General features: G+C 42.8%; 1 protein-coding gene across 1 annotated transcript in view; it reads right to left on the bottom strand.

The window, feature by feature from the left end:
• PAN3 (poly(A) specific ribonuclease subunit PAN3) overlaps positions 1-25224 on the bottom strand; it is a 177459-nt gene that overhangs the window by 89197 nt on the left and 63038 nt on the right. The window contains exons 6-8 of the mRNA XM_082246131.1: positions 11848-12095; positions 8274-8378; positions 5762-5819 (exon numbers count right to left, since the gene is read on the bottom strand). Of these exons, the coding sequence (XP_082102257.1) occupies positions 5762-5819; positions 8274-8378; positions 11848-12095 (411 nt within the window). The remainder of the gene's footprint in view (positions 1-5761; positions 5820-8273; positions 8379-11847; positions 12096-25224) is intronic.

The raw sequence follows: 25224 nt of genomic DNA, 5'->3' as shown, positions 1-25224 counted from the left end.
CTAATCAATTTCATTATATGAACCCCCCGGGCAATACAATCCTCCTTCCATAGGGCCAAAAATCTGGGGGTGTGGAGATGTTGGGCCGGACTCACCCTCTCCCTCAGCCCCCTTGGAATGATATTATTGGACACATGGGATTGTAGGGACGCTATGTCCCACTTCCTATTTAATGATTTGATAACAAGTTTTTTGTGTTGCCGAAATAAATCAACCAAGGGTTCTGAACTCGGGAGGGATGATTCCGGCTGGGTATCAAAAGCTATCTCAATTTCTTGCTCAATCTGAGAATCAATGCAGTAAGCCATTTAATATAAACTAACACAATGCAGCACTGGTTTTTTCGGTCTTCTAGTTTGGTACTTTCTGCATATTCTACATGATGTTTTAATAATAGCACCTCTGCGCCTATTTAGCATTGAGTGCTCCTTGAGACCCTCAACTTTTAATTCTTCACACCCCCATGATTAGCTGTACTTTATCACATTGGTCGGCTCCTACTTTTTGTTAATGAGCTCCGCATTTTGTGACCGTGGTTGAGTATCAGCTATCTGGTGGATGTAATTCTTACAGGGAACGTTAGGGGGAGTCGTATGGTTTCCTTTATATTATACAATTGGCACACTGACACCCAGTGGCCAAGCAACGTTAATACACCCCGATGATTTTCTTTTGATTACACACACGTGTGTTTAATCAGCTAATTATCGGTTTGTGATTATATAAGGGAACCCGCGACCCCTCATTAATCAGCTCTGATGAAACCGACGTAAGGTCGGTAAAACGCGTCAGCAGGCATTACCAGCTGGATTGCACCACCCGGATCTACCTCCTTGGTGTGTTTCTGTGACCCCTGTAGTATCGGCTCAACTACGGCTCCCCCTGCTTTGTTGCTCGCTATACCGGATGTGACGTAGGGCCGGCAGCTACGGACCCATTCGTCACCACCTGGAAACGAGGCTGGAGGAAGCATGGAAGGGTAAACGCCGTTAGCAGACTGCATGAGCCGTCGGGGTCATCTCATCTAACACATGGAGGTATGAACTTTTCCTATTCAGTCCACATACAGCATGGTGCATATTCCGCTCTACAACCTGCACGGAGGAGCTAACTGCCTTCTATCCCCGCCACCACTGGGGTATGTTATTTAATCATTGAGCAGACAGCATGTACCTCCTATATCAGTGCTAACGATTTCTACAGGAGGAAACTGCACCTGTTTTTGGGCCGGTTCACATTTTCAGGGATACCATCACCAATTGGGTTCACATTACCATTCCGGGAATAACCTCAACTACAGCATCATTTACTGCATAATCTACTATTCTTCAATCCAGGTCTGGAATTGCCTGAGTGGACTTTTGCTCCAGTTTTTCTTGCAGGTCTTGCCACAGTGTCCTCACTGTCCCATTTTTTTGCTACACAGGAACATCTGCTACTGTGCCCACGAACTCTGCATGAATTGCACATCCCAATTTTTTGATTGGGTCTGTTCATCCCCATTTATGTTTTGAACCACCCCTATATATTCTTATTCCTGGTCTCGGTTGATGCAATCCACTGTCTGTACATGGTTTTAAAATGTTTTAATTATGTATTGTGTCCATTCATGTGATCAGTTCATTCACCAGGCATAAGTGCCTTAATAAACTATTTTCATTTTTTCACCACAACTCCATTACTGTGTATCCTTGGTACCTGTATCTGATCACCCTGTGTTGTGAATTGGGGTGGAACCAACTATTGTTTTCACCCAATCCACAAACCTTGTTTTTTCATGGTCATATTGGGATCAATAGGTACTTATACAGATACTTTTAAGTCTGAGTGTGATACTGATACTTATTGTGGCCTATTTTGGAACCAATTCCTTCACATTTTTTCAAACTCCACATCAGTATCTGACATCAGTATCTGACCCTTGGATGTTCTGGGGGGCTCAAAGCATATATGAGAGGAATCTGTATCCAACAAAATTCCAAATTAAAGAGAAAATATAACCAAAATCTGAACACACCCTAGCACAAATTCATGAACTGGAATTAAACAAAAGCCACAACCCAGTATAACTAATAAACTGACAAACCTTAGACACCAACTCCGCTCCTTACTATTAGAAAAACATGATATACAACTAAGAAAATTGAAATGAACCTATTATGCACAAGCGAACAAGGCAGGTAAAGTCTTAGCTAACAGATTAAAAGCCAAGCAAGCTAAATCTAGAATATCCCATCCAACTAATCCCCAATCCTCACACAAACTTACGCATCCAAAAGATATAGCAGATGAATTTGCGATTTATTATCATTCCCTCTACAATCTGGATTCAGACCCAAAAATTTGCAAACCCTCCACTGCTACCATATCTGACTTCTTAGATAAACTTAACCTACCCCATCTCACAGATTCACAATTATCTATATTGAATGAACCAATTACACAAGAAATTCGTAAAACTATACTTGCGCTCCCTCATGGTAAATCACCTGGTCCAGATGGCTTCCCCAGTGAGTATTACAAAATTTTCCACCATATCCTCACGCCACATCTAGTGAAGGTCTACAAAAAGCAATTGAAGTATTGGCTTTCCCCAAAGACATGCTAGAGGCTTACATAGTCACAATCCCTAAACCCGGAAAAGAGTCATCACTACCAAATAACTACCATCCTATCTCCTTGCTGAACACCGATCTAAACATTTTTGCAAAGTTATTGGCCAAACGTCTGCAGAGTGTGATGCCCACTCTGGTCCAAAAAGACCAGATGGGCTTCATACCTGGTAGACCAATATCTGATGCCACCAGAAGGATAATCAATGTACTATATCTCGCTAAAATAAATCAAACGCCTTCTCTGCTCCTCACATTGGATGCGGAGAAGGCGTTCGATAGAATAAACTGGGAGTATATGACAGAGACATTGGTCAAATTTGGCCTATCAGGTAATATACTTTCAGCCATACTTGCCTTGTATTCTCAACCCTCTGCTAGAGTATTCACCTCGGGCACCCTTTCCAAATCATTCACCATTAAAAATGGGACTCGTCAGGGATGCCCCCTTTCCCCCTCCATTTTCAATCTATCAATTGAACCCCTAGCTGAGGCTCTGAGATAAGCAACAACCGTCAAAAGGTTTCTCTACAGGAGAGTTGGTGCATAAAATTAATTTTTGCTGACGATCTAATACTAATGTTAACCAAACCTGAAATCTCACTACCTGCAGCCCACAGTATCCTAAATGAATTTAGTAAAATTTCCTATTACAAAGTAAACCCTTCCAAATCCAGTGTTCTTGAGTTAGAAGTACCCCCTGACATTAAACAATGTCTTAGACGAGTGCCCCTTTCCATGGACCAACAATAATATATCCTACCTAGGAATACTTATGACCCCACAACCATCTGATCTCCTTCTCACCAACCTAAAAGCTCCAAAACATAAAATTTCAGAAGACCTAAAAAAAAATTTGAGAAGAAGGTCGACATCTCCTGGGGAGCCAGGATGGCTACAATTAAAATGTGCATGCTCCCCCAAATACTTTATCTCTTTAGAACCCTTCCTGTCCCTATTACCAAAACACAACAGCCCTCGCAAATATCTTGAGGAAATATATTTGGGCAAGGAAAAAGGCTAGAATAGCCTATGACACTCTTACTACACACAGATACATTGGAGGCGCTGGGTTACCAAATCTCCCAGCCTACTATTGGGCCACACGACTAGATCAATTGAAACATTGGATCATTAAAACTAAATCCCCACTCTGGGCATCAATTGAGGAACAGTTAGTCCTGACCAAAAATCTTAAATTGCTATTACAAAGTGACCTCTGGATTCCCTGGAACTGGGCCAAACTGCCAATTACAATTAAAGCATCTCTGCAAGCCTGGAGAACCATCTCCAAAACCCAACCAAACCTTAACCTCTCATTCACACCCCTTCCCAATAGAAATATTACCAACTAAAATTCACAAACTCAATACAGTATTAAATTATAAAGAATTTGGTATTCATCAACTGACGCAATTCTACACAGAGAACACTCAAATCAAAAGAAGAGCTAATTGGGGAATTTAACCTACCCGCTGACCCATCAACGTCCCTCTCTAAAATTCTACTGCTTCTAACAAAACACCCAATCTCAGAGCTAAAAACCAACTCTATAACCTGGGAAGTCAAACTCTGAAAAATCCGAATTTGAAAGGGATATCCCTTATATACTCTATCCTAACCTCAGAAGCACTAACCAAAAAATCACAGCATATGATAAAATGGGAAAAAACCCTCAACCAATCATTCACCATCAAACAATGGCAACACGCAATCCGTTCCACATACAAGTTCTCCCACTGTACTAACCACTGGGAAATTATGACCAAAATCATAAAAAGATGGCACTATACTACTTCTAGATTAGCCAAAATTACACCCACCATCTCTCCACTATGTTGGCGAGAATGAGGTCAGATGGTACCCTACAACACATACTTTGGGAATGTCCTTCCATAACAAGCTTTTGGAACTCAGTATTCCAGTGCATAGCATCTTGCACTGGAGTGTTGAGATCCCCAGCCATTGAAATGGCTCTTCTGAACCTAAACATTGATACCTACCCTATGATGTATAGACAGATGATTGTTGACTTACTCTTAGCTGCTAGAACTATAATTCTAAGGAATTGGAAATCTACGTTCATACCGAATCTCTCGGATGTCATAAATCTAGTTAATGATAACTACTTATTAGAGAAAGCTTTGTCAGTTAATGATTTAACTTACCGTAAATTTCAGGTATCTTGGTCCGCCTGGCCTCATCTTACCCCTGATAGTAGAATGTCTTAAAGACTGAGATAATAACACTCATCACAGTATATGGGGAGATGGGGGTCAACCCTTCTTCGACCTGGAGACATTGCTCCCTTAGGGGTTCCAGTTGGAGGGGGAATGACACCCACTCTTCCTACTATTACTGATTAAAGATGTGAATCTCTACTAAGCATAATTTCCTGATCCTGTTTATTCCTGTATTATTGGACATAGAACTGGAAACTCTGTTTATTACTGTTGATAATGTTGCACTTATAGGTTATATCACTCCATGTTGGTGTGATACAGTTTTATACATGTTAAACTCAATAAAAATCTATTGATGGAAAGCTGCTTCTGTCTAGAGATTTTGAATTTTTTTTTTTTTTTTTAACTTCAGATAATGGTAAAAAACAGGACTAAGTCTCCTTGGCAGGGGCACAAAAGGCAATAAAACCAGACATGTGTTCTATTCCCTCCACTCGGTCCAAAATAAAAAAAATTGTTTGGCCTTTAGTTCTACTTTAGAGGCACTGCAATTATTTCATTGAATCTGAGAAAGTGATGAGTAACATTGGTAACAATTTTCAGAGAATCAAAACAAAATTAAATCCTCATGATAAAAAGGCTTCATCCACACTGGGCATTTGCCCAGCTCTTCTAAACACCTCTTGGCAGGAGAAAAGCAGTATTAAAAACATGTTTAAGCACAATCACAGGTGTTTTAATATTCTGGCCATTGAAATGAACCAAGCTACCAAAACGCTGCTGCACCTGAACACTGGCAGTTTCTTTTTTCTGCCTCTAAATGCCAAAGTGTGCATGGACACAAGGTCAACACTGAGGGGCATTTAGAGGAAGAAGAGGGGAGGGGGGAAAAGAAAGAAAGAAAAAAAAAAAAAAAACAAACGCACTAAAAGCATGCATGAGGACTAAAAATACTGAGAAACTTACCTGGCATATCTGCTTGGTCAATCTGAGCCATTGTTATTAAGTGACGATTAACCAACTCCTAAAAAGAAAAAAAACGCCCATGTGACACTGGCTCCAAAAAGCTGCTAAGACTGTTTTCAATATGCTCAATATTTTCTGAAAGCTGGTGACATGTAGACCAAAAGGACATTAACTGCAAATTTTTCCTATGTCACGCAATTTTTTTTTTTCAGGACTGGGATTGCGGCGTGGCCTTCGCATCTGAGGCTGGCGGCTTCTTACAAGGCAGTTCCGCTGACCAAAATTTTAGCCATTTGATCCAGAACAGGTGTACAAATAAGACCTTCAGGCGAGAGCTGTTTAATAAAGTTCTTAAGGTGTCCATAAAGACAGACAATCCACCAGGTAGCTGCCTGACTCAATATCGCCTTGGTCAGGAATAGAGATTTAAAGTTTCAGGAACCTCTGGGTGAATTCAAGATGGAAAAGGACCTGTGGGTCCTAGTGGCCAACAGGCTTGGCAGTGGCATGCAATGCCAAGCCGCTGCAAGCAAAGCTAATAGAATACTGGCATGTATAAAAAAGGGATTCACTCCAGAACTAATGATTTTCCCACTTTACAAGACTCTGGTCCGGCCACATCTAGAGTATTCCGTCCAGTTCTGGGCACCGTTCCTCAGGAAGGATGTGCTGGTACTGGAGAGAGTACAGAGAAGGGCAACAAACAATTAGGGGAATGGAGGATCTAAGCTATGAGGAAAGCATTGAACTTATTCTCTCTGGAGAAGACGCTTGAGAGGGGAAATTATATCAATGCACAAATACTGTACTGTGACCCTAGTGTAAGGAACAAACTCTTCAGAGAAAGAATACAATAAGACACGTGGCCACTCACTAAAACTAGAGAAAAAAAAAAAAAAAAAACGGGTGACGTCACCCGCCATCCATCGCGATCGGTGTGTTATCTTGTCAGGAGATTTTAGTTCCCTGTGCTCAGTGCTTTCTCCGGTAATTTTACATAGCAATAAAGCATTATTAAAAAGGGATAAAGCATGGGTCTGGATTTGCCGGACTCTCTGGAGCTTTTCCTCCTGCACGTCCCCCCTGTACCCATCCCTAGATATAAAACGGAGTGCTCTCCCACACTTACTCAATGCTGCCAAGCACCTCATACCTATCCATTGGAAAACCCCTCGTATCCCTAGCGAGGCGGATTGGCTTCGCAAGGAGAAGGAGATTATGGAGGCTGAGGAATGGATGGCTATGTGTAGGGATACCCGGGATAGGTTTGACTTTTTGCTTGGACGCAGTGGCGTCGGTACACACCTAACTCGTTACCGGTGTCCTCCAGCCTGGATGTAGCCCTCCTGGCCTTGGCCGACCCCTCTTTTCAACAACGGGTATAACAGACCTCACACCCGCCTTACACTGACTTGCAGTTGCCCAATAGGTTACCGCTGCAGCAGGGCGTGGACACCCCTCGTTTTATCCTTTTTGGCAGAGATTACCCATCCCCCCCCCCTCTTTTTCTTGGGCACCAAGTAGCCACTCGGCCTACAGTGAAGACCTGGATAGCCCATTGTGTTTGTTTTTTTATGACTGCTTTGATACCTGGGGGCTGGGGCTCTCTCTCTCTCCTGCCTCACTTGAGGGGGAGCTATGGGTCAAAGGGGGCCAAATGCCCAGACCTGGGAGAGCCCTGCTACCACACAGGTTTGAGCTGGGCTTGGTCCCTGCTCTGAGGCGTGCCTTCGCATTTCACTATACTGGTTTGCACTTTAACCAATGTTTTTATGCCGCTATTTTGTTCAACTATGTGCTTGCTGCCCTCCCTCGCCTTTTGTTAGGTTTCCTTTTTGTTTTTTATGCCTTCCTGTTAATGCAAATATTTCAAATAAAAAAAAAGATAAAAAAAAAGGGCTAAAGCACTATGTCCAGACCTCTTCTCTGGTTGAGCGGAATTTGTGGATTGGAGTCTGCTCGCCCTAACATCCTAAGGAAGCGGTCTGGTATTATATAGAGAGTCCCCTGGATAAGGATCTGCGGTCTTATGATATGCATCATCTGGATCAGGCCTACGCTGAATTTTAAGGTTTATAGCCATATTAGCCTGTCTGGTGAAAGGGGCTATTCATTGAGGTGAGGAGACTGTGACCGGGTGTCGGATGCACTAAGCGGAGCACATCGTACCATTTTTGTGCATGATCACACTTCACATTGGGACTTTCCTACTTTTATATTGACGTCTATTTAGTTACTAGCGCTGCACTATTGATTGTTTATTGGCATTTCAGAAAGATGCCAGCAATGCTATCTGCTACATTTCTTATAAAAGGTGAACCTTCAAGCCCAACTTAGGACTGTGCTAATGTAATGTGCATGTCCTGAGCTGTAATAATTCTTGTAGCATTTATAAAGCGCAAGCACTATTTTCAGCTTCATTCCTTTAAGCAGTAGCAAAATCTTATTTCTACATCTGATTGATACACACACACACACACACACAAGGAAATATAAAGATCTTTGAACATACCTGCCTGAGCTCATCGGCCATGAAGAAGGAAGGTGCATTTGCTTTTGGCTGCATGTAAGCCACATGAGGAGCAGCAGGAGGGTAAATGTGATAATTTGGGAACACCTTTTAGTAAGGGAATAAAGAAAGGTGTTAATGCTGGAAACATCAAAAATAACCCTAAGGGCGCGCTCACACTGGAAAGGCACAAGAGTTAATATGCATTTTAGAATATAGGTCTTGCAGTGCTATTTTTGACCACAGAGTAAAATGTAAAAAATGAAAAAACAAATTTAAACCCGCGCTGCACAATAGTGATAAGTTATTCCGTGAGAAAACTGAAGGTGTGCAGCTGCTGCAACACTAAGAAATTCTTAGAATAAATGAATAAAAACAAATTTATGCAGCGCTAGCAACAGAATAACAAAAATTAAGAATTATTTAAATTGAAACCAATCTATATCATGTGAATACAATATGTAATAATAAAATATATTAATCACATTAAGGTGCATAAATGGTTTATCTCATGCATAGGAAGTTTGGTTGCTGCAAGTCCTCCGAGACACTAGGTGGAGCTGGTGAGCCACATCAGAAGGGGGTTCCTTCTCCTGGTCCGTTGTGCAGTGAGAGCGGAGGTAGTGCTGGCTGCAGATGTAAAAGCTTAGAATGGACACATTGGAGGAATCCCACATCTGATCCTGGGAAAATGTGCAATAAAATCAAGGGCTTTTATACAATCTAATTCCGGTGAGTGGGGAACCAAGAGGGCACCTTCACCTCACAAGCACCTTTATTTACTTGGCACTTTGGCACCTTTTTGGATCATCAATAAGGACTTTATTCCACCATTTTTGCACTTTAAATCTCACACTTTGAATGTATATTTATTTTTTTAGTTTAAATATGCACTTTAAATTAGAAATTTATGCACCTTAATGTGATTAATATATTTTATTATTACATATTGTATTCACATGATATAGATTGGTTTCAATTTAAATAATTCTTAATTTTTGTTATTAATCTGTTGCTAGCGCTGCATAAATTTGTTTTTATTCACAGAGTAAAATGTGTTTACTTATGTTCTAGAAAACCGTAGATAAATAGGCTGCAACACATGATCTGAACGAGGCCTAGCAAGTACAAAATAAACCATTTGAAGACCAGGCTTTTTCTGGCACTTTGTTTACAAGTTTAAAATCCGTATATTTACAATCGTTGCGCAGCGGTTTTGCAAAACAAAAAAAAAAAAACCTTTAGTGAATATATATATATAAGAGCTGCACGATTCTGGCCAAAATGAGAATCACGATTTTTTTTAGCTTGGAATAAAGATCACGATTCTCTCACGATTCTCTGTGTAACAAAAAAAAATTGGGATAACTTTACTGTTACGTTTTTTTTATTCATTAAAGTCTATTAATTGCGTTTGAAAGACTGCTGCGCAAATACAGTGTGACATAAAATATTACAACAATCGCCATTTTATTCTGTAGGGTCTCTGCTAAAAAAAAAAATATATAAAATGTTTGGGGGTTCTAAGTACTTTTCTAGCAAAAAAAACTCATTTTAACTTGCAAGCAACAAATGTCAAAAAAGATCCAGTCTTTAAGAGGTTAAACTTCCTTTCTCCCTGGCAGAGGGAAGGAAAAGATACAATGTAATCATTTTTGTTTATAGTTACTGGGAGACTTTGCTGATAGCTGTTTCCCTGGAGGCTTTTTTTTTTTTTTCCACAGCTGTTCTCTCTGCTATGCAAAGAATCGAGCATATTTCAGGGTTAGATCGTCAGGGGGGGTGAATCGAGATCGCGATTTTCATACGATTAATCGTGCAGCTCATAATATATATATATATATATATATATATATATATCCATCCCAATTTTTGTAAAATGTGATTGATTTAATGCCAAACAGATACCAAACACGTCCTGCTGTAAAATTGCGCAGGCTCGTGAAATGGCGACAAACTACAGTAGTTAAAAATCTCTATAGGCAACGCTTTGAACCGCTTTACAGGTTACCCGTTTAGCGTTAGAGGTCTAGCACTAAAATTATTGCTCTTGCTCAGACGTTCATAGGGTTTGTTGTGGGGAAGTTCCCTTTTGCTGCTTCTAAAAGCATTTCAGCGGCACACGAGCCACTCTGAACGCTTTCATGAGAAAGCCAGCCACAAAAAAATAGGGTTAGGTCTGATATCTTCAGCCATAATCAAGGTAAACCACTTCAAAGCAGCAACGCATGTATTGTGGTGGTGAAGTGGTTTAAACCGATTTATTCTATTCCTTTGTATATTTTTGAATACCCAAGTTGGATCTTTCCTTTTCTGTGCTCTAAAACCCAGACAATATTATAGCTAGCAGGGTTGTATTCTTTCCATACAAGAATGCAGAACAAAGATACACCTAATGTGTGCAGGTGCCCCTTTACCAATCTAACCACAACTACATTGTATAGTACCATGTGTGCTGCATACAGGTTGCTTCCCACTTGCAACACAGGTAGTTGCACAATGCAAAAAAAAAAAAAAAGATACATACCTCTGCAGTTAGTCACATCCGGGAGAAGAGGGACCTCCGCTAGTCACTGTGGTTCCTCCCACTGGCCACCAAGTCTAGCCAGTGCTGTACCAACATAGCAGCCAGCAAAATAGGGGACACAGTGATGCTGCTAGCTCTTGGTCTGATGTCACAAGGGGGCAGGATCTCAGGGTGTCATCTGATGGCCATGCCCCATAGCTACATAACGGTCAGGCACCAGAACTAACAGCGGGAGCCAGTGCCGAATGAGACTTGGATGCGACTTATTTAAATAAATGGGCTGAAAATGCACCCAAGTCAGACCAAATTAGTGCAGGAACCTTTTTCAAAGTTGAGCGGACAGGTTGGACCAGTTAGGACACCTCTCATGGGGAACCATTGATTTTGACATGTCATGCGATTTGTGCTTTCGAAATTGGAGCACGTCTGACCAGTGTGAACCGGCCCACACAGGACTCACAGGCCAATTAGTGCTGTCCTCTTATACTCTTCTTACACAGGTTGTCGCAGCTGTGGCCTGCAGGGGACTGAGTGAGATTTGCCTGTCCGGATCCTCAAGGGCTTGTGTAGATGGCTTGTTTAACAGTGCCTCTTGCATTTGAACACAGCACTGTTCAAAACCCAATTTGTATAAACACAACAAATTGATATTTCAAATACAGAAAAACCATGCCGTCTATACAAGCCTTAAAAAAATTATAGTTAAACACCTGGGGGGGGGGAATCAACCCATGTAATACAACACCTGGAAAATTGAGACGAGAGTAGTGTTAATGGTTTTACTTCTGTACCATGCAATCCTCTGTGGGCAAACGCACTGCGTTTGCAACCTGATTTTGGGGAGTCGTTAACTTAATATTGACACCCACTGCAGATCCCAACTGTGGCATGTTTTGAACACGATGTGGAAAACGCACACAAATGTAGATGTCTCGAACCATGTTCTGGTGTGAACCAGCCTTTTTGGACAAGCAAACATAGCAAAATATTTCCCTACCATTTAAAGACAAAATGAAAAACCTGCATCTGAAGTAACCATTTTGCCCATACCATTCCTGTGAGTGGTGCTGGAGTTGTGTCTGTGTAGAAATAGGTGGTTCCCCCAACAGTCTCCTTCTGGATAATCTGTCCTGCAGATGGGGGCTGGGAAACGGAGTTAGTAACTGGTGTTGAGGCACTAGTTGGCACCAGGTAAGTAGCTGGGTTGGGTGTGTGACTTCGCCGTCGTGGGGCAGGAGAAGTGTGTGGTGTGATTTTAGGGGAATGGAGAGGGGAAGACCCAGCAGACAGCGACATCCCTAAGAAAAAAAAAAAAAAAAACATTAAATTCAAATACCAAGTATAAAATCACCAATAAAAAAGTGATTAACAATAGCCATACTGTATGCTTTTGTGTTTTAAATGCATATGATGAAACATAGGACTGTTCTTCCAAATTATTTTTATCTACAAATATTCCAATGTGGTTCAGATGAAGGTTTAGATGTTTTAAATGTTTAAAGTTTGTTTTTTCCCCCCAAAAGTGCATTATGGAAAAATAAATCGTATGCATACAATAGTTGCCTTCATACACTGTGCTCTTTAATGACAGTTTGCAATGCTTACATTAGAGGATGGATTTTTGCAGATAACTTAATATAAAAAATGTAAAAACCAACCTCCCAAAAAACACCTTGGTCAAGTCTTAAAAACCCCAAAGCGCTCCAGTTATAATTTGCACAATTATAAAAGAAAACCTAAATAAAAACCATTTCACTCACAACTAGTGGAAACTTCCAGTGCTTGCCATTTCAGATAGTGTCATGCCCTAAAACTGTCCTTTCGGTTCTAAAAGCCTGCCATATCTACTAGGTGCAAAAAACTTATAGAAATAGCTCTCATGGGACTATGACACAGCTGGGTTTGCAGGCACATCTGGGCCAGACTCATTGCACATCCTTTAAAGCTTAACAAATGTGGAAATTAACAATTGTATTTGTAAGTGCACGTAAAGCTGGCCATTGATGGATCCCAAATCAGCTGGTTCAGCAGGAACTGGCCGAATTAAATTTTTGTGGAACGTTTTGGTTGTGTGAGAGAAGCCAACGTTGATTTTCAGCGAATCCAGTTGAATGGTGAACATGCTGTACTGTAGCTTGCAGCTGTCCATGTCAAACGCTTGATAAAACACATGACAAAACATGTAACCCTTCATAAATGCTTAGGGCATTTGACAAGCTCTGAAAACAAAATGCTCATGTAAACTAGTACCTACAAACATCTTGTCTCTGGACCTTTACAGGGCTGAAAAGCAAGATCAAAGTTATAAAACAAATTGCTTCTACAGCCTAGGATAGGGCAGACACAGTCTCACCAACCACCACCAGAAGCTGATCACCTTCTCTTCAGATGTCAAAATGTATACATTTTTTGCTAGCTTTATAATTCAGAAAAATAAAGTATCGCGCAATAGAAAAAAAAATTGGATTTTTTTACTTACCGTAAAATCCATTTCTCTTATGTTTGTTGATGGACACAGCTCCTGATCCTTTTAAACATTGGGTTATACTGCCCCTTACAGGAGTAGGGCATTAGGCAGAAAAGAAAAGTCTGGCTACGCCTATGGGACAGTACAGGAGCTGTACTCAAAGCTGCATCACAAATAAACTACAGCCCATGGACCAACTGGTCCACTAAATCAACATAAGCAGCCCCCAGGCCCTGGCACAATAGCTTTGCCAGTCAGGGTCTGAGACACCAGGACTGAGGCAATAACTGGCCGCAAGGCCGAACCAGCCATAGTAAATACGGTGCGTGCCACAACCTCCGCTTTACTGTCAGCCGAGCCCATAAAGGATGGGGATTCCTCTACTGGGGTCATGGTTGCTTTATTCAACCTGAAAACAGGAGGGTCCACTACTGGTGAACTAGTCAGCTTTTTTTTTTTTTTTTTTTTTTTTTTTTTTTTTAAAAAGGGACTCCTTTAAAAGGGTAACCTACAGCAAAACGTTTGGGGACCACAAAAGGGTCATTTTGGTTGTTCCCATTCCTTTACAGGAAAACCTGTCAAAATAAGGCACATAAGGAAACGCCTTTGGAGTACGAGGTGACTTCTGCGTACCAAATTACACAGGCACGTCCGTGGCTACATCAGTCGCATCCTCAATTTTTAAAGTCTCAAGCACTGCAGTGATAAGAGAGTCTACCAGCGCTTTTAAAATTAGCTGCTGCAACCATGGAGGAATCCTCACTATGGGATGGATCTGGGGGTGTGATATTTAGGCCACCTTGATGGGGCCGTGTCCACGGCGGCATCAGGCTCAGATGAGAGCATGAGCAGGGGGTGCTTCCTCCTGGGCCTTTGCCCACAAGCCACTTAACCATGGGAAGCTGGGGTTCCAAGGGACCCGCCACCTCCATGAGGGGATCAGTGAGGGGAGATGTGACCTTGAGGCTCCATAAAGGAAAATAAGACCATGCATGCACGTATGTATGTTTAAGACCTATACATACACACTTTTTATCATGAATTGCATAGTCTCTCTGAATGGATTAAGCACACACTTGGCTGCATACTTTAGAAGTTTATGCATTTGTCATTTTAGTGATCACTACACTAAAATTTAGTCACACAACACACAAGCAGCACCACACTCACTTCCATTAAATACATTTACCGTATCTTTTGCCGTATAAGACGCTCCCAATTTTAACCACATCCATACCGGCGCATAGTAATATGACGCCGGCAGGATGGCTTTACCGTTCCGGGCAGCCGTCAAATGACGTCCGCCCGTTCTAGCTGCTACTGCGCGCCCCCGAGGGCGCGCACCGCAGCGATCAGGGATGAGGCTTGTCCCTCGGACATAGCCAATCCCTGATCAAGGTAAACAGCCAATAGAAATTGGCTGTTTATCACGTGATCGGCTGTGTCAATCACAGCCGATCACATGAGCGGCTCAAGCGCGAGCCGCTCGTTCTCTCTGCAATGCGCGCCCCCGGGGGCGCGCAGAGCAGCGATCGGGGACGAGGCTCGTCCCCCGGACAGAGCCAATCCCCGATCTTGGTAAATAGCCAATGAAATTGGTTTTTACCACGTGACCGGCTGTGTCCAATCACAGCCGGTCACAAATGTCAACAAAGATGTGGGTAACTCACTGTTACCAGGCTCTTCTCCTCACACACCGATCCAGTGTGAGGAGGAGATCTACAAACAGTGAGTTACTACAGCATTACCAGAGTATTGTGGAATTACTGTGCCCTGTACAGCAAATAAAGAGTACCTGTCACCTGCCCATCTGAGCACCTGTCACCTGCCCATCTGAGTACCTGTCCCCTGGCCATCTGAGTACCCGAGTACCTGTCCCCTGGCCATCAGAGTACCCGAGTACCTGTCCCCTGGCCATCAGAGTACCTGAGTACCTGTCACCTACTCATCAGAGTACCCGAGTACCTTCCACCTGCTCATCAGAGTACCTGCCGCCTGAAGTACCCGAGTACTTGCCGCCTGCTCATCAGTACCAATCACTACCCATCAGTACTCATCAGTACTGATCACCAGTACCCATCAGAACAGTATCAGTACTACTACTATTACCTGCCTGTCACCTGCCCATAAGAGTACCCGAGTACCTGTCACCTGCCTATCGGAGTACCTGCCACCTGCTCATCAGTACAAGAGTACCTGTCACCTGCCCAGCAAAGTACCTGAGTACCTGTCACCCTCCATACAGCTACCATGTCCAAGTCCAAAAGGGTTTTCACTGCCGAAGAGGCCTGTGAAATGATATCCATGATGAGTGACGGCAGCGGGGAGCTCTCACATTCCGACGCGGAAACCCTTTCTGAATCCGGTTCCGAATTTGAGCCCTTTGAAGGCTTTACATCCGGCACTGAATCGGAGGAGGAAGAAGTGAGGCCTAAAAGACGCCGCACTGAAAACCAGGAAGACACCAACAACGCCAATGGCCAATCGGCAAATGCCAACGGTGCTGGACCCCAGGAGGAAATGCCCAGTACAAGCACTGGAATTTCACACCAGCCCCAAAGAAGAGCCCAAATGCAGCTTCCGGATGCCTTGGCAAACCCATTGTGGCTGCCTTCTAGCTCTGGGTCAGCTACAATCCCCCCCTTCACAGCACAGCCAGGTTTGCAGGTCAACACCCAAAATTTTGCTCTAATTGATTTTTTTAATTTATTTTTCCCTGTGGAGTTCCTTCAAGCCATCGTCGACCAAACAAATCTTTTTGCCCAACAATTCATAGAGAACAACCCCACCTCATATCATTCCCGTCCTTTTGAATGGAGAACCCTAACAGTAGAAGAGTTCAAAGTGTTTTTGGGCCTTACAATCAATATGGGGGTTACAAAAAAAAAAAAAAAAACGAGCTGCATTCTTATTGGTCCACCAAACCCATCCACCATATGCCACTTTATTCATCAGTCATGCCCAGGTCCCGCTATGAAATTATAATGCGCTTCCTGCATTTCAAAGATAATTCCCAGTGCCCTCCCCGAGATGATCCCAATTATGATAAACTCTACAAAATTCGCCCCCTAATTGATTACTTTTCCAGACGGTTCCCCGAAGTCTATGTCCCTGACCAAAAGATCGCTGTGGACGAATCACTGGTCCACTTCACAGGCCCAGCTGGCATTTAAGCAGTATATTCCCAGCAAGAGGGCTAGGTACGGCTTAAAACTAAACAAGCTCTGCGAAAGCCAAACTGGATACGTGTATGCCTTTCGCGTGTACGAAGGCAGAGACTCTGAGCTCCAGCCCCCTGAGTGCCCAACGTACATGGGAGTAAGTGGGAAGATTGTCTGGGACCTAGCCTTCCCATTGCTGCAAAAGGGGTACCATATTTATATGGACAACTATTACACCAGTTTGCCCCTTTTCCGCCACTTGTACCTGAAGAAAACCTTGGCCTGCGGTACAGTAAGAAAAAAACGGAAGGGCTTTCCGCAGAGTCTGGTCACCACTCCTTTACAAATCGGGGAATCCGCAAGCCTAAGAAACGAGGAAGTAATGGCTTTGAAGTGGAGGGATAGTAAGGACGTTTACATCATGTCCACCATCCACGATGACACCGCAGTGGAAATTAGAAGACAACGCGGTTCCGTTCAAAGTCCCTTTCAAAAGCCTGCTTGCATCCTCGAGTACAATAAGTACATGGGGGGGGGTGGACTTAAACGATCAAATGCTGCAGCCCTATCTCCCGACACGAAAGACCCTCTTTTGGTACAAAAAAGTTGCAGTGTACTTTTTCCATTTGGCCACATACAATGCCTTTGTCACCTATAAAAAGTCCACAACACCAATCCCCTTCCTCCAGTTTATTGAAGACATTGCCACTGCCCTCATTTACCAGCAAGGATCCCCCCCAGAAATCATTCGCTCGGATTGTGTCAGCAGACTTCATGAGCGCCATTTCCCTTTCCATATCCCACCTTCAGAAACCGGAAGAAGACGCCAAAAAAAGTGCCGGGTGTGTAGCAAAAGAGGAATTAGGAAAGACACCAGTTTCCATTGTCCCGATTGTCCCTCCCAACCTGGCCTTTGCATTGGAGAATGCTTCAAAATATATCACACTGCCCTAAACTTTTAGTCCATATTTCAGTCAGACTGCCATTTTCCCTTTTTCAATGTTTGTGCTGAATATTTTCCTGCTGCCTCAACCAACCATATCACTGCCTTCCATGTGAACCGACCCTGGCCTGTATATCAACTATGCCTCTGCCTGCCGTCTGCATTGTTTATCCGCCATGTTTCTGCCTTTCAAGTGAACTGACCCTGGACTGTTTATTGATTATGCCTTAGCCTACCGTCTATTTCTGCCTTTTACCTACACTGACCTCGGCCTGTTACGACCATGTTTTTGCCTGCTCCTTAGACTGATCCTTCGCCCTGCTACTGTAGTAGTGGGATTCAAAATGACACAGGGGTCTCACTTTTGTGAGGGGCTTCAGAATAGTGTTCTGATATGAGAAAACCAGTTTTTGGATTTCTCTGGGTTTGTAAACTCAGAACAGGGTCTGGAGTCCGGAGGCTTCAAAGCGATTTGGGTGGGAGAAGGCTCTACCCCTGTCCCCATTCTTTCCCGACCGAGGCCCTAAGCTTGATGGTCCTGCCTGCTGCCTGGACCAATACTTTGGCTGTGCTGATCATATCCCTGCCTGCACGGACCCGGGACTTTTTATGGAACATGTGCCTGTTGCCTGGACCAATACTTGGGCTGTACTGATCATATCTCTGCCTGCACTAATTATGGACAGTATTCCTGCCTGCTGCATGGACAATCCTTTTTCTGCTGCTGACCATATCCCTGCCTACTACTTGGACCAATGCTTTGGCTTGGCTGACAATATCTCTGCCTGTACTGACTATGGACAGTATTCCTGCCTGCTGCCTGGACAATCCTTTCACTGTCGCTGTCTACGTTCCTGCCTGCTGCCTGAACCACTGCACTGCTAAAACCACAGGTAATTTTTTTGTTTATCCTTTGCTCAGCAGAATGTATTTTGGTATGTATTATGCGATGTGTTAGGGGCCTTCAACAATGTGGTAGGTTGTCAGGAATTTATGTGTGTGATTTATGTCCCTAGCCACTTGCCAACCGGCCAATGTATTTATACGTCCTCCGTTTAAACCTGAATACCGGTGTTATGGCAGCAGATAGCTGCCATAACCCTGGTATTTTTTTAAACGGTGGACGGTTGGCATTCCGATAAGGGTAGTCCCAGCGGCGGATTCGCCGCGGGATCACCTTTCCGGGATGGCGGAAGAGGTGACCCCCCCCCCTCCCGCCGCGTCCCGGTCCTTTTCCCCACTTACCGGACCTGCCGGCAGCGGGGAAAACAATCCGGTCCCGGATCCTCACAGACAGGATGTCGAGTGAGGGCAAGCTTGCCCTCACTCAACTCTATGGTCTTGGAGGACCGGAGCTACGGCAAACATCGTTGCCTAGCAACCGATTTAAAGGTCCCTTTTTTTTTCCCCCCCCCATTTTATTTATTTATTTTTTTCCTATCTTTTAGTGTACTTGTGAGATCTGAGGACTTTGTGACCCCAAATCTCACAAAAAAGAGGTCCTGTCGTGCCTCTTTCCATTACAAGGAATGTTTACATTCCTTGTGATAGAAGATCATTTTTATTTCTAACGGTGTAAAAATAAAAAATAAAATAAATAAAAAAAAAAAATAAAATTAAAGCGCCCTGTCCCCGTTAGCTCGCGCGCAGAAGCGAACGCATACAGAAACCCCGCCCACCTATGTAAACGGTGTTCAAACCACACATGTGAGGTATCGCCGCGATCGTTAGAGCAAGAGCAATAATTTGAGCCCTAGACCTCCTCTGTAACTCTAAGATGGCAACCTGTAGAAATTTTTAAAATGTCGCCTATGGGGATTTTTAAGTACCAAAGTTTGTCGCCATTCCGTGAGCGTGCACAATTGTGAAGCATGACATGTTGGGTATCTATTTACTCGGCATAACATTATCTTTCACATTATGGAAAAAGAATTGGGCTAACTTTACTGGTTTCTTATTTTTTAATTAAAAAAAATGATTTTTTTTCCAAAAAAATTGCGTTTGGAAGATCGCTGCGCAAATACGGTGTGATAAAAAATATTGCAATAATCTCCATTTTATTCTCTAGGGTCTCTGCTAAAAAACAATATATAATGTGTGGGGGTTCCAAGTAGTTTTCTAGCAAAAACTACTGATTTTAACTTGTAAACACCAAATGTCAAAAATAGGCCTAGGCAAGTGGCTAGGATGCATGATGGTGCTCCTTGGATGTTGGGCCCCTCTATATGGCTAGGCTGTGAAAAAGTCTCACACATGTGGTATTGCCATACTCAGGAGGAGTGGCAGAATGTATTTTGGGGTTTCATTTTTGTTTTGCACATGCTATGTGTTAGGAATATCCTATAAATTGACAACTTTGTATAAAAAAAAAAAAAAAAGGTTTTAATTTTTTTCCCACATTTTCCAAAATCTTGTGGAAAAAAATGACACATTCAAACGACCCATAATGCCTCATAGAATATACGTTGGAGTGTTTGCTTTCCAAAATGGGGTCATTTTGTGGGCTTTTCCATTGTATTGGTGCTCTAGGGCCTTCAAAAGTGTGATAGGTAGTAAAAGTTTTATGTGTATTTATGCTCCTAGAACGCTTGAAGGATCTACTTGGATGTGGAGTCCCTTTTTGTGGCCAGGCTGTGTAAAAGTCTCACACATGTGGTATCGCCATACTCAGGAGGAGTAGCAGAATGTATTTTGGGGTGTCATTTTTGCTGTGTACATGCTATGTGTTAGAAATGGCTTATAAATTGACAACTTTGTGGGGGGGGAAAAAAAAAAAAAAAAAAGGAAAAAAAAAAATTTTTCTCTTCATTTTCCCAAGAATTGTGGGAAAAAATTATAACTTCAAAAAACTCACCATGCCTCTTACTAAATACCTTGGACTGTCTACTTTACAAAAAGGGGTCATTTGGGGGTATTTGAACTGTCCTGACATTTCAGGGCCTCAAGAAAGGAGATAGGCCGTCAGTACATCTGGTGTGATCAATTTTCAGTAATTGGTACCATAGCTTCTAGACTCAATAACTTTCACACAGACTAAATAATATACACTAATTTTGGTTAATTTTACCACAGATATGTAGCAGTATATATTTTGGCCCAAATGTATGAAAAAAAATAATTTTGCAAAGTTTTATAATAGAAACTAAAAAAAAAAAAAAGTGTTTTTTTTTTTCAAAAATGTTGCTCTTTTTTTGCTTATATCACGAAAAAAAAAAAAACCCAGTTGTGATCAAATACCACCAAAAGAAAGCTCTATTTGTGTGAAAAAAAATGATAAAAAATTTTGTTTGGTTACAGTGTAGCATGACTGAGCAACTGTCATTCAAAGTGTGAGTGCTGAAAACTGAAAATTGGTCTGGGAAGGAAGGGTGTCTAACTGCTCTGTATTGAAGTGGTTAAAGGAGGAAAATCTAGAAAAAAAAAAAAAAAAAAAAAGATTCTGAACCAAATACTGTAGTAAAATATTTTATATCAACTGCATAAAGTTAACTGTATGAGGTAGGGAGGGCGATGTCTTCTCCCCGGGATTCAGGGGGGGGGGCAGAGCTTTGGCGGATCAATTCTTCTGCCCATCAATCCTGGGCATCAAATCAAGTAGGAGCGTGGCATGGACAGCACAGTGTAAACATTGGCCGGAGGACGCGGAACGTATGGAGCAGGAGGGGCAGACGTGCGGATATTTCAGGGCAGCATAGATTGATTCAGTGCCCGGGAGATATGCACAGAAGCGGCACAATTGTGCCCACACTGCCCAGCAAAGTGAGACTGCTCGGGGAGACATGAGGAGGCACAGCCCGCACTGATGGAGGGAAAGGTACCGGTAAGCTCAGCAGAACCTTGACATGGGGAGCGGGCAGCACGTGGTTAGACTGTCGGGAGGGGGGGACAAGGCGCGCTATAGGAGGGAGAGGGAAGCCCGAACACACACAGCCTGGCCGTGCAGGGAGGGTCAGAAGTCTCCAAAGCCCACAGTACATGCCACAAATCCAGCCTGCAGCACACAGCATAAAAAAAAAAAAAACTGCGAGCAAGCACCACACAAAGTTAGGGGCAGTTTTAATGCAGGCAAAATGTGTATTTGTCGTATAAGACGCACCAGCTTTCCCCCCCAGTTTTGGGGAACAAAAAGTGAGTCTTATACGGTGAAAAATACGGTACATCCCTGACTCTTGCTAGGAGTCTCAGTGAGGGGCAGCAGCTCATTATATATTCTTTGTTCATACCATATAGTGGTCCGTAGCGTGGAATAGATTTTCTAATTTTATTTGTTGAATTGTTTGTTTTAGTACTTATCCGTATTGCACTAAAAGAACCTAGGGCTAGGTTATGCAACAATGCAAATACGTCACAGCAAACAAGTTACTACATTAAAAAAAAAGTTTGCCATTATTTTGCTTGTATGCAAGGTAGAGCAGAAACTGAGGTTTTGCTCTTTAACTTGTGTTAAAACTCTATATCACTCCTTTACTAACAAGACAAGATTTTGCCAGCTTGCAGGAAATGTGTAAGAAGTGTCACATGCATCATGTGTTAAATGGAACTAGGTCCCATCACCCACTGTGCTGTGAAGAACGAAATACAAATGTAACAAAATAGTAACCATATTCGCAATGCAGGATTTATCTTCTTTAAAAAGGTTCTTAACTAAACAAAATAAAGCAAATTTTTTTTGGGGGGGGGGGGGGGTTGCATTTTTGAGCCTGTATGTAAAGCATTACACCAGATACACTGACAGGAAAAATCACTAAACTATCGCAGCGCTCAACAGCACTGTGGTAGTTCATTAAGAACTACAAGCCAACAGCCACAGAGGATGTTGAGGCTTGTAATTCATTCACAAAGCTGTCTAAAAAGCTGTCTAAATGAATGACACAGCCGCACTGATTGCAAAAACGACTGCTAGTATGGGGAACTTCTCCCCGTTCTGCTGTCACAGGGAGATGGGGGGTATAAGGCAGCAGTTGCAGCATTTGGAACATGTTACACCCCAAAAGTTGAACATATCCTTAAACCACTTCCCGCAAACAGACGTACCTGTACATCAGCTTGAAGTGGTTGTACCAGAATGATGCCTGATGTCATCCACCCCCCTCCTGCGGATCTTTCCGTCCCTGGCACATCCCCTGGCTGGTTGGAGTCCTGAATAAAGCCGGAACCTGCTTTAACCAGGTCTCCGATCATTTAACCCCAGAAACAATGTAACTTCCGGTCTACTCAGCTGCCAATGGCACCCGATTTAAGAAAAAAAAAAAAAAAAGTACATTTCAGTGTTTTTGAATACTCTGAAGTGCAGTGGAGGGGTACACACACACACAGTGTTAAAAAAAAAAAAAAAAAGTTTAAAAAGCACCCCCATCTCCGTAAGCTCGCGCACAAAAGAAAACTCAAACGCAAGTCACATGTGAGGTATTGCTGCGATCATGAGAGCAATAACTAGCAAAAGACCTCCTCTAAATCTAAACTGGTAACCATTAAAAATGTTTAAAGCACCGTAGTTTGTCGCCATTCCACAAGTGTGCAATTTTAAAGCATAACATGTTATTTAACCACTTAAGCCCCGGAGGATTTGGCTGCTAAACGACCAGGGGGTATTTCGGCACTGCGTGACTTTAACAGACAATTGCGCTGTCGTGCGACGCTGTACCTAAACAAATTTGACATCCTTTTTTTCCCACAGAGCTTTCTTTTGGTGGTATTTGATCACCTGTGCGCTTTTTACTTTTTGCGCTATAAACAAAAAAAAGCGTAAATTTTGCAAAAAAACAACAATATTTCACATTTTTTTTATATGAAATTCCCCCCAAAAAAAAAAAAAAAAATGTAAAAATCAAAATTTAACATTTTCGGCCAATTTGTTTTATGCTACATATGTTCAGTAAAAAAAAAAAAAAAAAAAAAAAAAAAAAAAAACACAAACGCAAAAAGCGTATTTTTTACTAACAAAGGGAAAGATTTGTCATTTTTTTTTTTTTTTTTTTTTTAACGCGTAATGGCGGCGATCTGCAATTTTTTTTGCGGTACTGTGACATTGGGGCGGAAAAATCGGACCCTTGACTGACATTTGACACTTTTGGGGTTACCAGTGACATTTCTACAGTAATCAGTGCTATAAATATGCACTGTTACTGTAAAAATACACTGGTAGCGAAGGGGTTAACTTTATTTGAGAGAGAGGGGCTGTGTGTGTCCCTAGGGGCGTGATTCTTCCTGTGATAGGCTGTGACTTGAGGTGTAAGGACACTGATCAACGGTTCTACATAGTAGAACCGTGTGATCAGTGTTTTTACACCGAGGAGAATGACAGGTGGCTTGTTTACACAAGCCGCCTGACTTTCTCCCCTGACGATCGCAGAGTGACCGGCGGACATCGGGTCCGCAGGTCACACGCGCCGGGGGGGATGGGTCCGTGACCGCGCCTCCGGCGGCACACGCTCGCTCCCCAGCCCCTCCCAGGCTAGTGAAGTTAATTAACGTCACTTTGCCTGTGAGGGGCTGACTGCCGCAGTAAATATACTGTGAGCAGTCGGCAAGCGGTTAAAAAAAAAAATTGGGCTAACTTGGTTTCGTTATTTTAAATTCAGTGAAATTTTTTTTAAAAATGGCATCTGAAAGACCGCTGCGCAAATAGGTGACTATTGCCATTTTATGCTCCAGAGTCTTTGAGATAGAATATACAGTGGGTACGAAAAGTATTCAGACCCCCTTAAATTTTTCACTCTGTTATATTGTAGCCATTTGCTAAAATCATTTAAGTTCATTCTTCTTCCTCATGAATGTACACATAGCATCCCATACTGACAGAAAAACACAGAATTGTTGACATTGTTGCAGATTTATTAAAAAAGAAAAACTGAAATATCACATGGTCCTAAGTAGTCAGACCCTTTGCTCAGTATTTAGTAGAAGCCCCCTTTTGATCTAATACAGCCGGGAGTCTTTTTGGGAAAGATGCAACAAGTCTTTCACACCTGGATTTGGGGATCCTCTGCCATTCCTCCTTGCAGATCCTCTCCAGTTCTGTCAGGTTGGATGGTAAACGTTGGTGGACAGCCATTTTTAGGTCTCTCCAGAGATGCTCAATTGGGTTTAAGTCAGGGCTCTGGCTGGGCCATTCAAGAACAGTCACGGAGTTGTTGTGAAGCCACTCCTTCGTTATTTTAGCTGTGTGCTTAGGGTCATTGTCTTGTTGGAAGGTAAACCTTCGGCCCAGTCTGAGGTCCAGAGCACTCTGGAGAAGGTTTTTGTCCAGGATATCCCTGTACTTAGCCGCATTCATCTTTCCCTCGATTGCAACCAGTCGTCCTATCCCTGCAGCTGAAAAACTCCCCCACAGCATGATGCTGCCACCACCATGCTTCACTGTTGGGACTGTATTGGACAGGTGATGAGCAGTGCCTGGTTTTCTCCACACATAGCACTTAGAATTAAGGCCAAAAAGTTCTATTTTGGTCTCATCAGACCAGAGAATCTTATTTCTCACCATCTTGGAGTCCTTCAAGTGTTTTTTAGCAAACTCCATGCAGGCTTTCATGTGTCTTACACGGAGGAGAGGCTTCCGTCGGGCCACTCTGCCATAAAGCCCCAACTGGTGGAGGGCTGCAGTGATGGTTGACTTTCTACAACTTTCTCCCATCTCCTGACTGCATCTCTGGAGCTCAGCCACAGTGATCTTTGGGTTCTTCTTTACCTCTCACCAAGGCTCTTCTCCCCCGATAGCTCAGTTTGGCCGGACGGCCAGCTCTAGGAAGGGTTCTGGTCGTCCCAAACGTCTTCCATTTGAGGATTATGGAGGCCACCGTGCTCTTAGGAACCTTAAGTGCAGCAGAAATCTTTTTGTAACCTTGGCCAGATCTGTG

The sequence above is a fragment of the Pelophylax lessonae genome (genome assembly GCF_965119305.1).
Source record: "Pelophylax lessonae genome assembly, chromosome: 2".
Lineage (NCBI taxonomy): Eukaryota > Metazoa > Chordata > Amphibia > Anura > Ranidae > Pelophylax > Pelophylax lessonae.
This window is presented reverse-complemented; position numbering and strand designations above follow the sequence as displayed.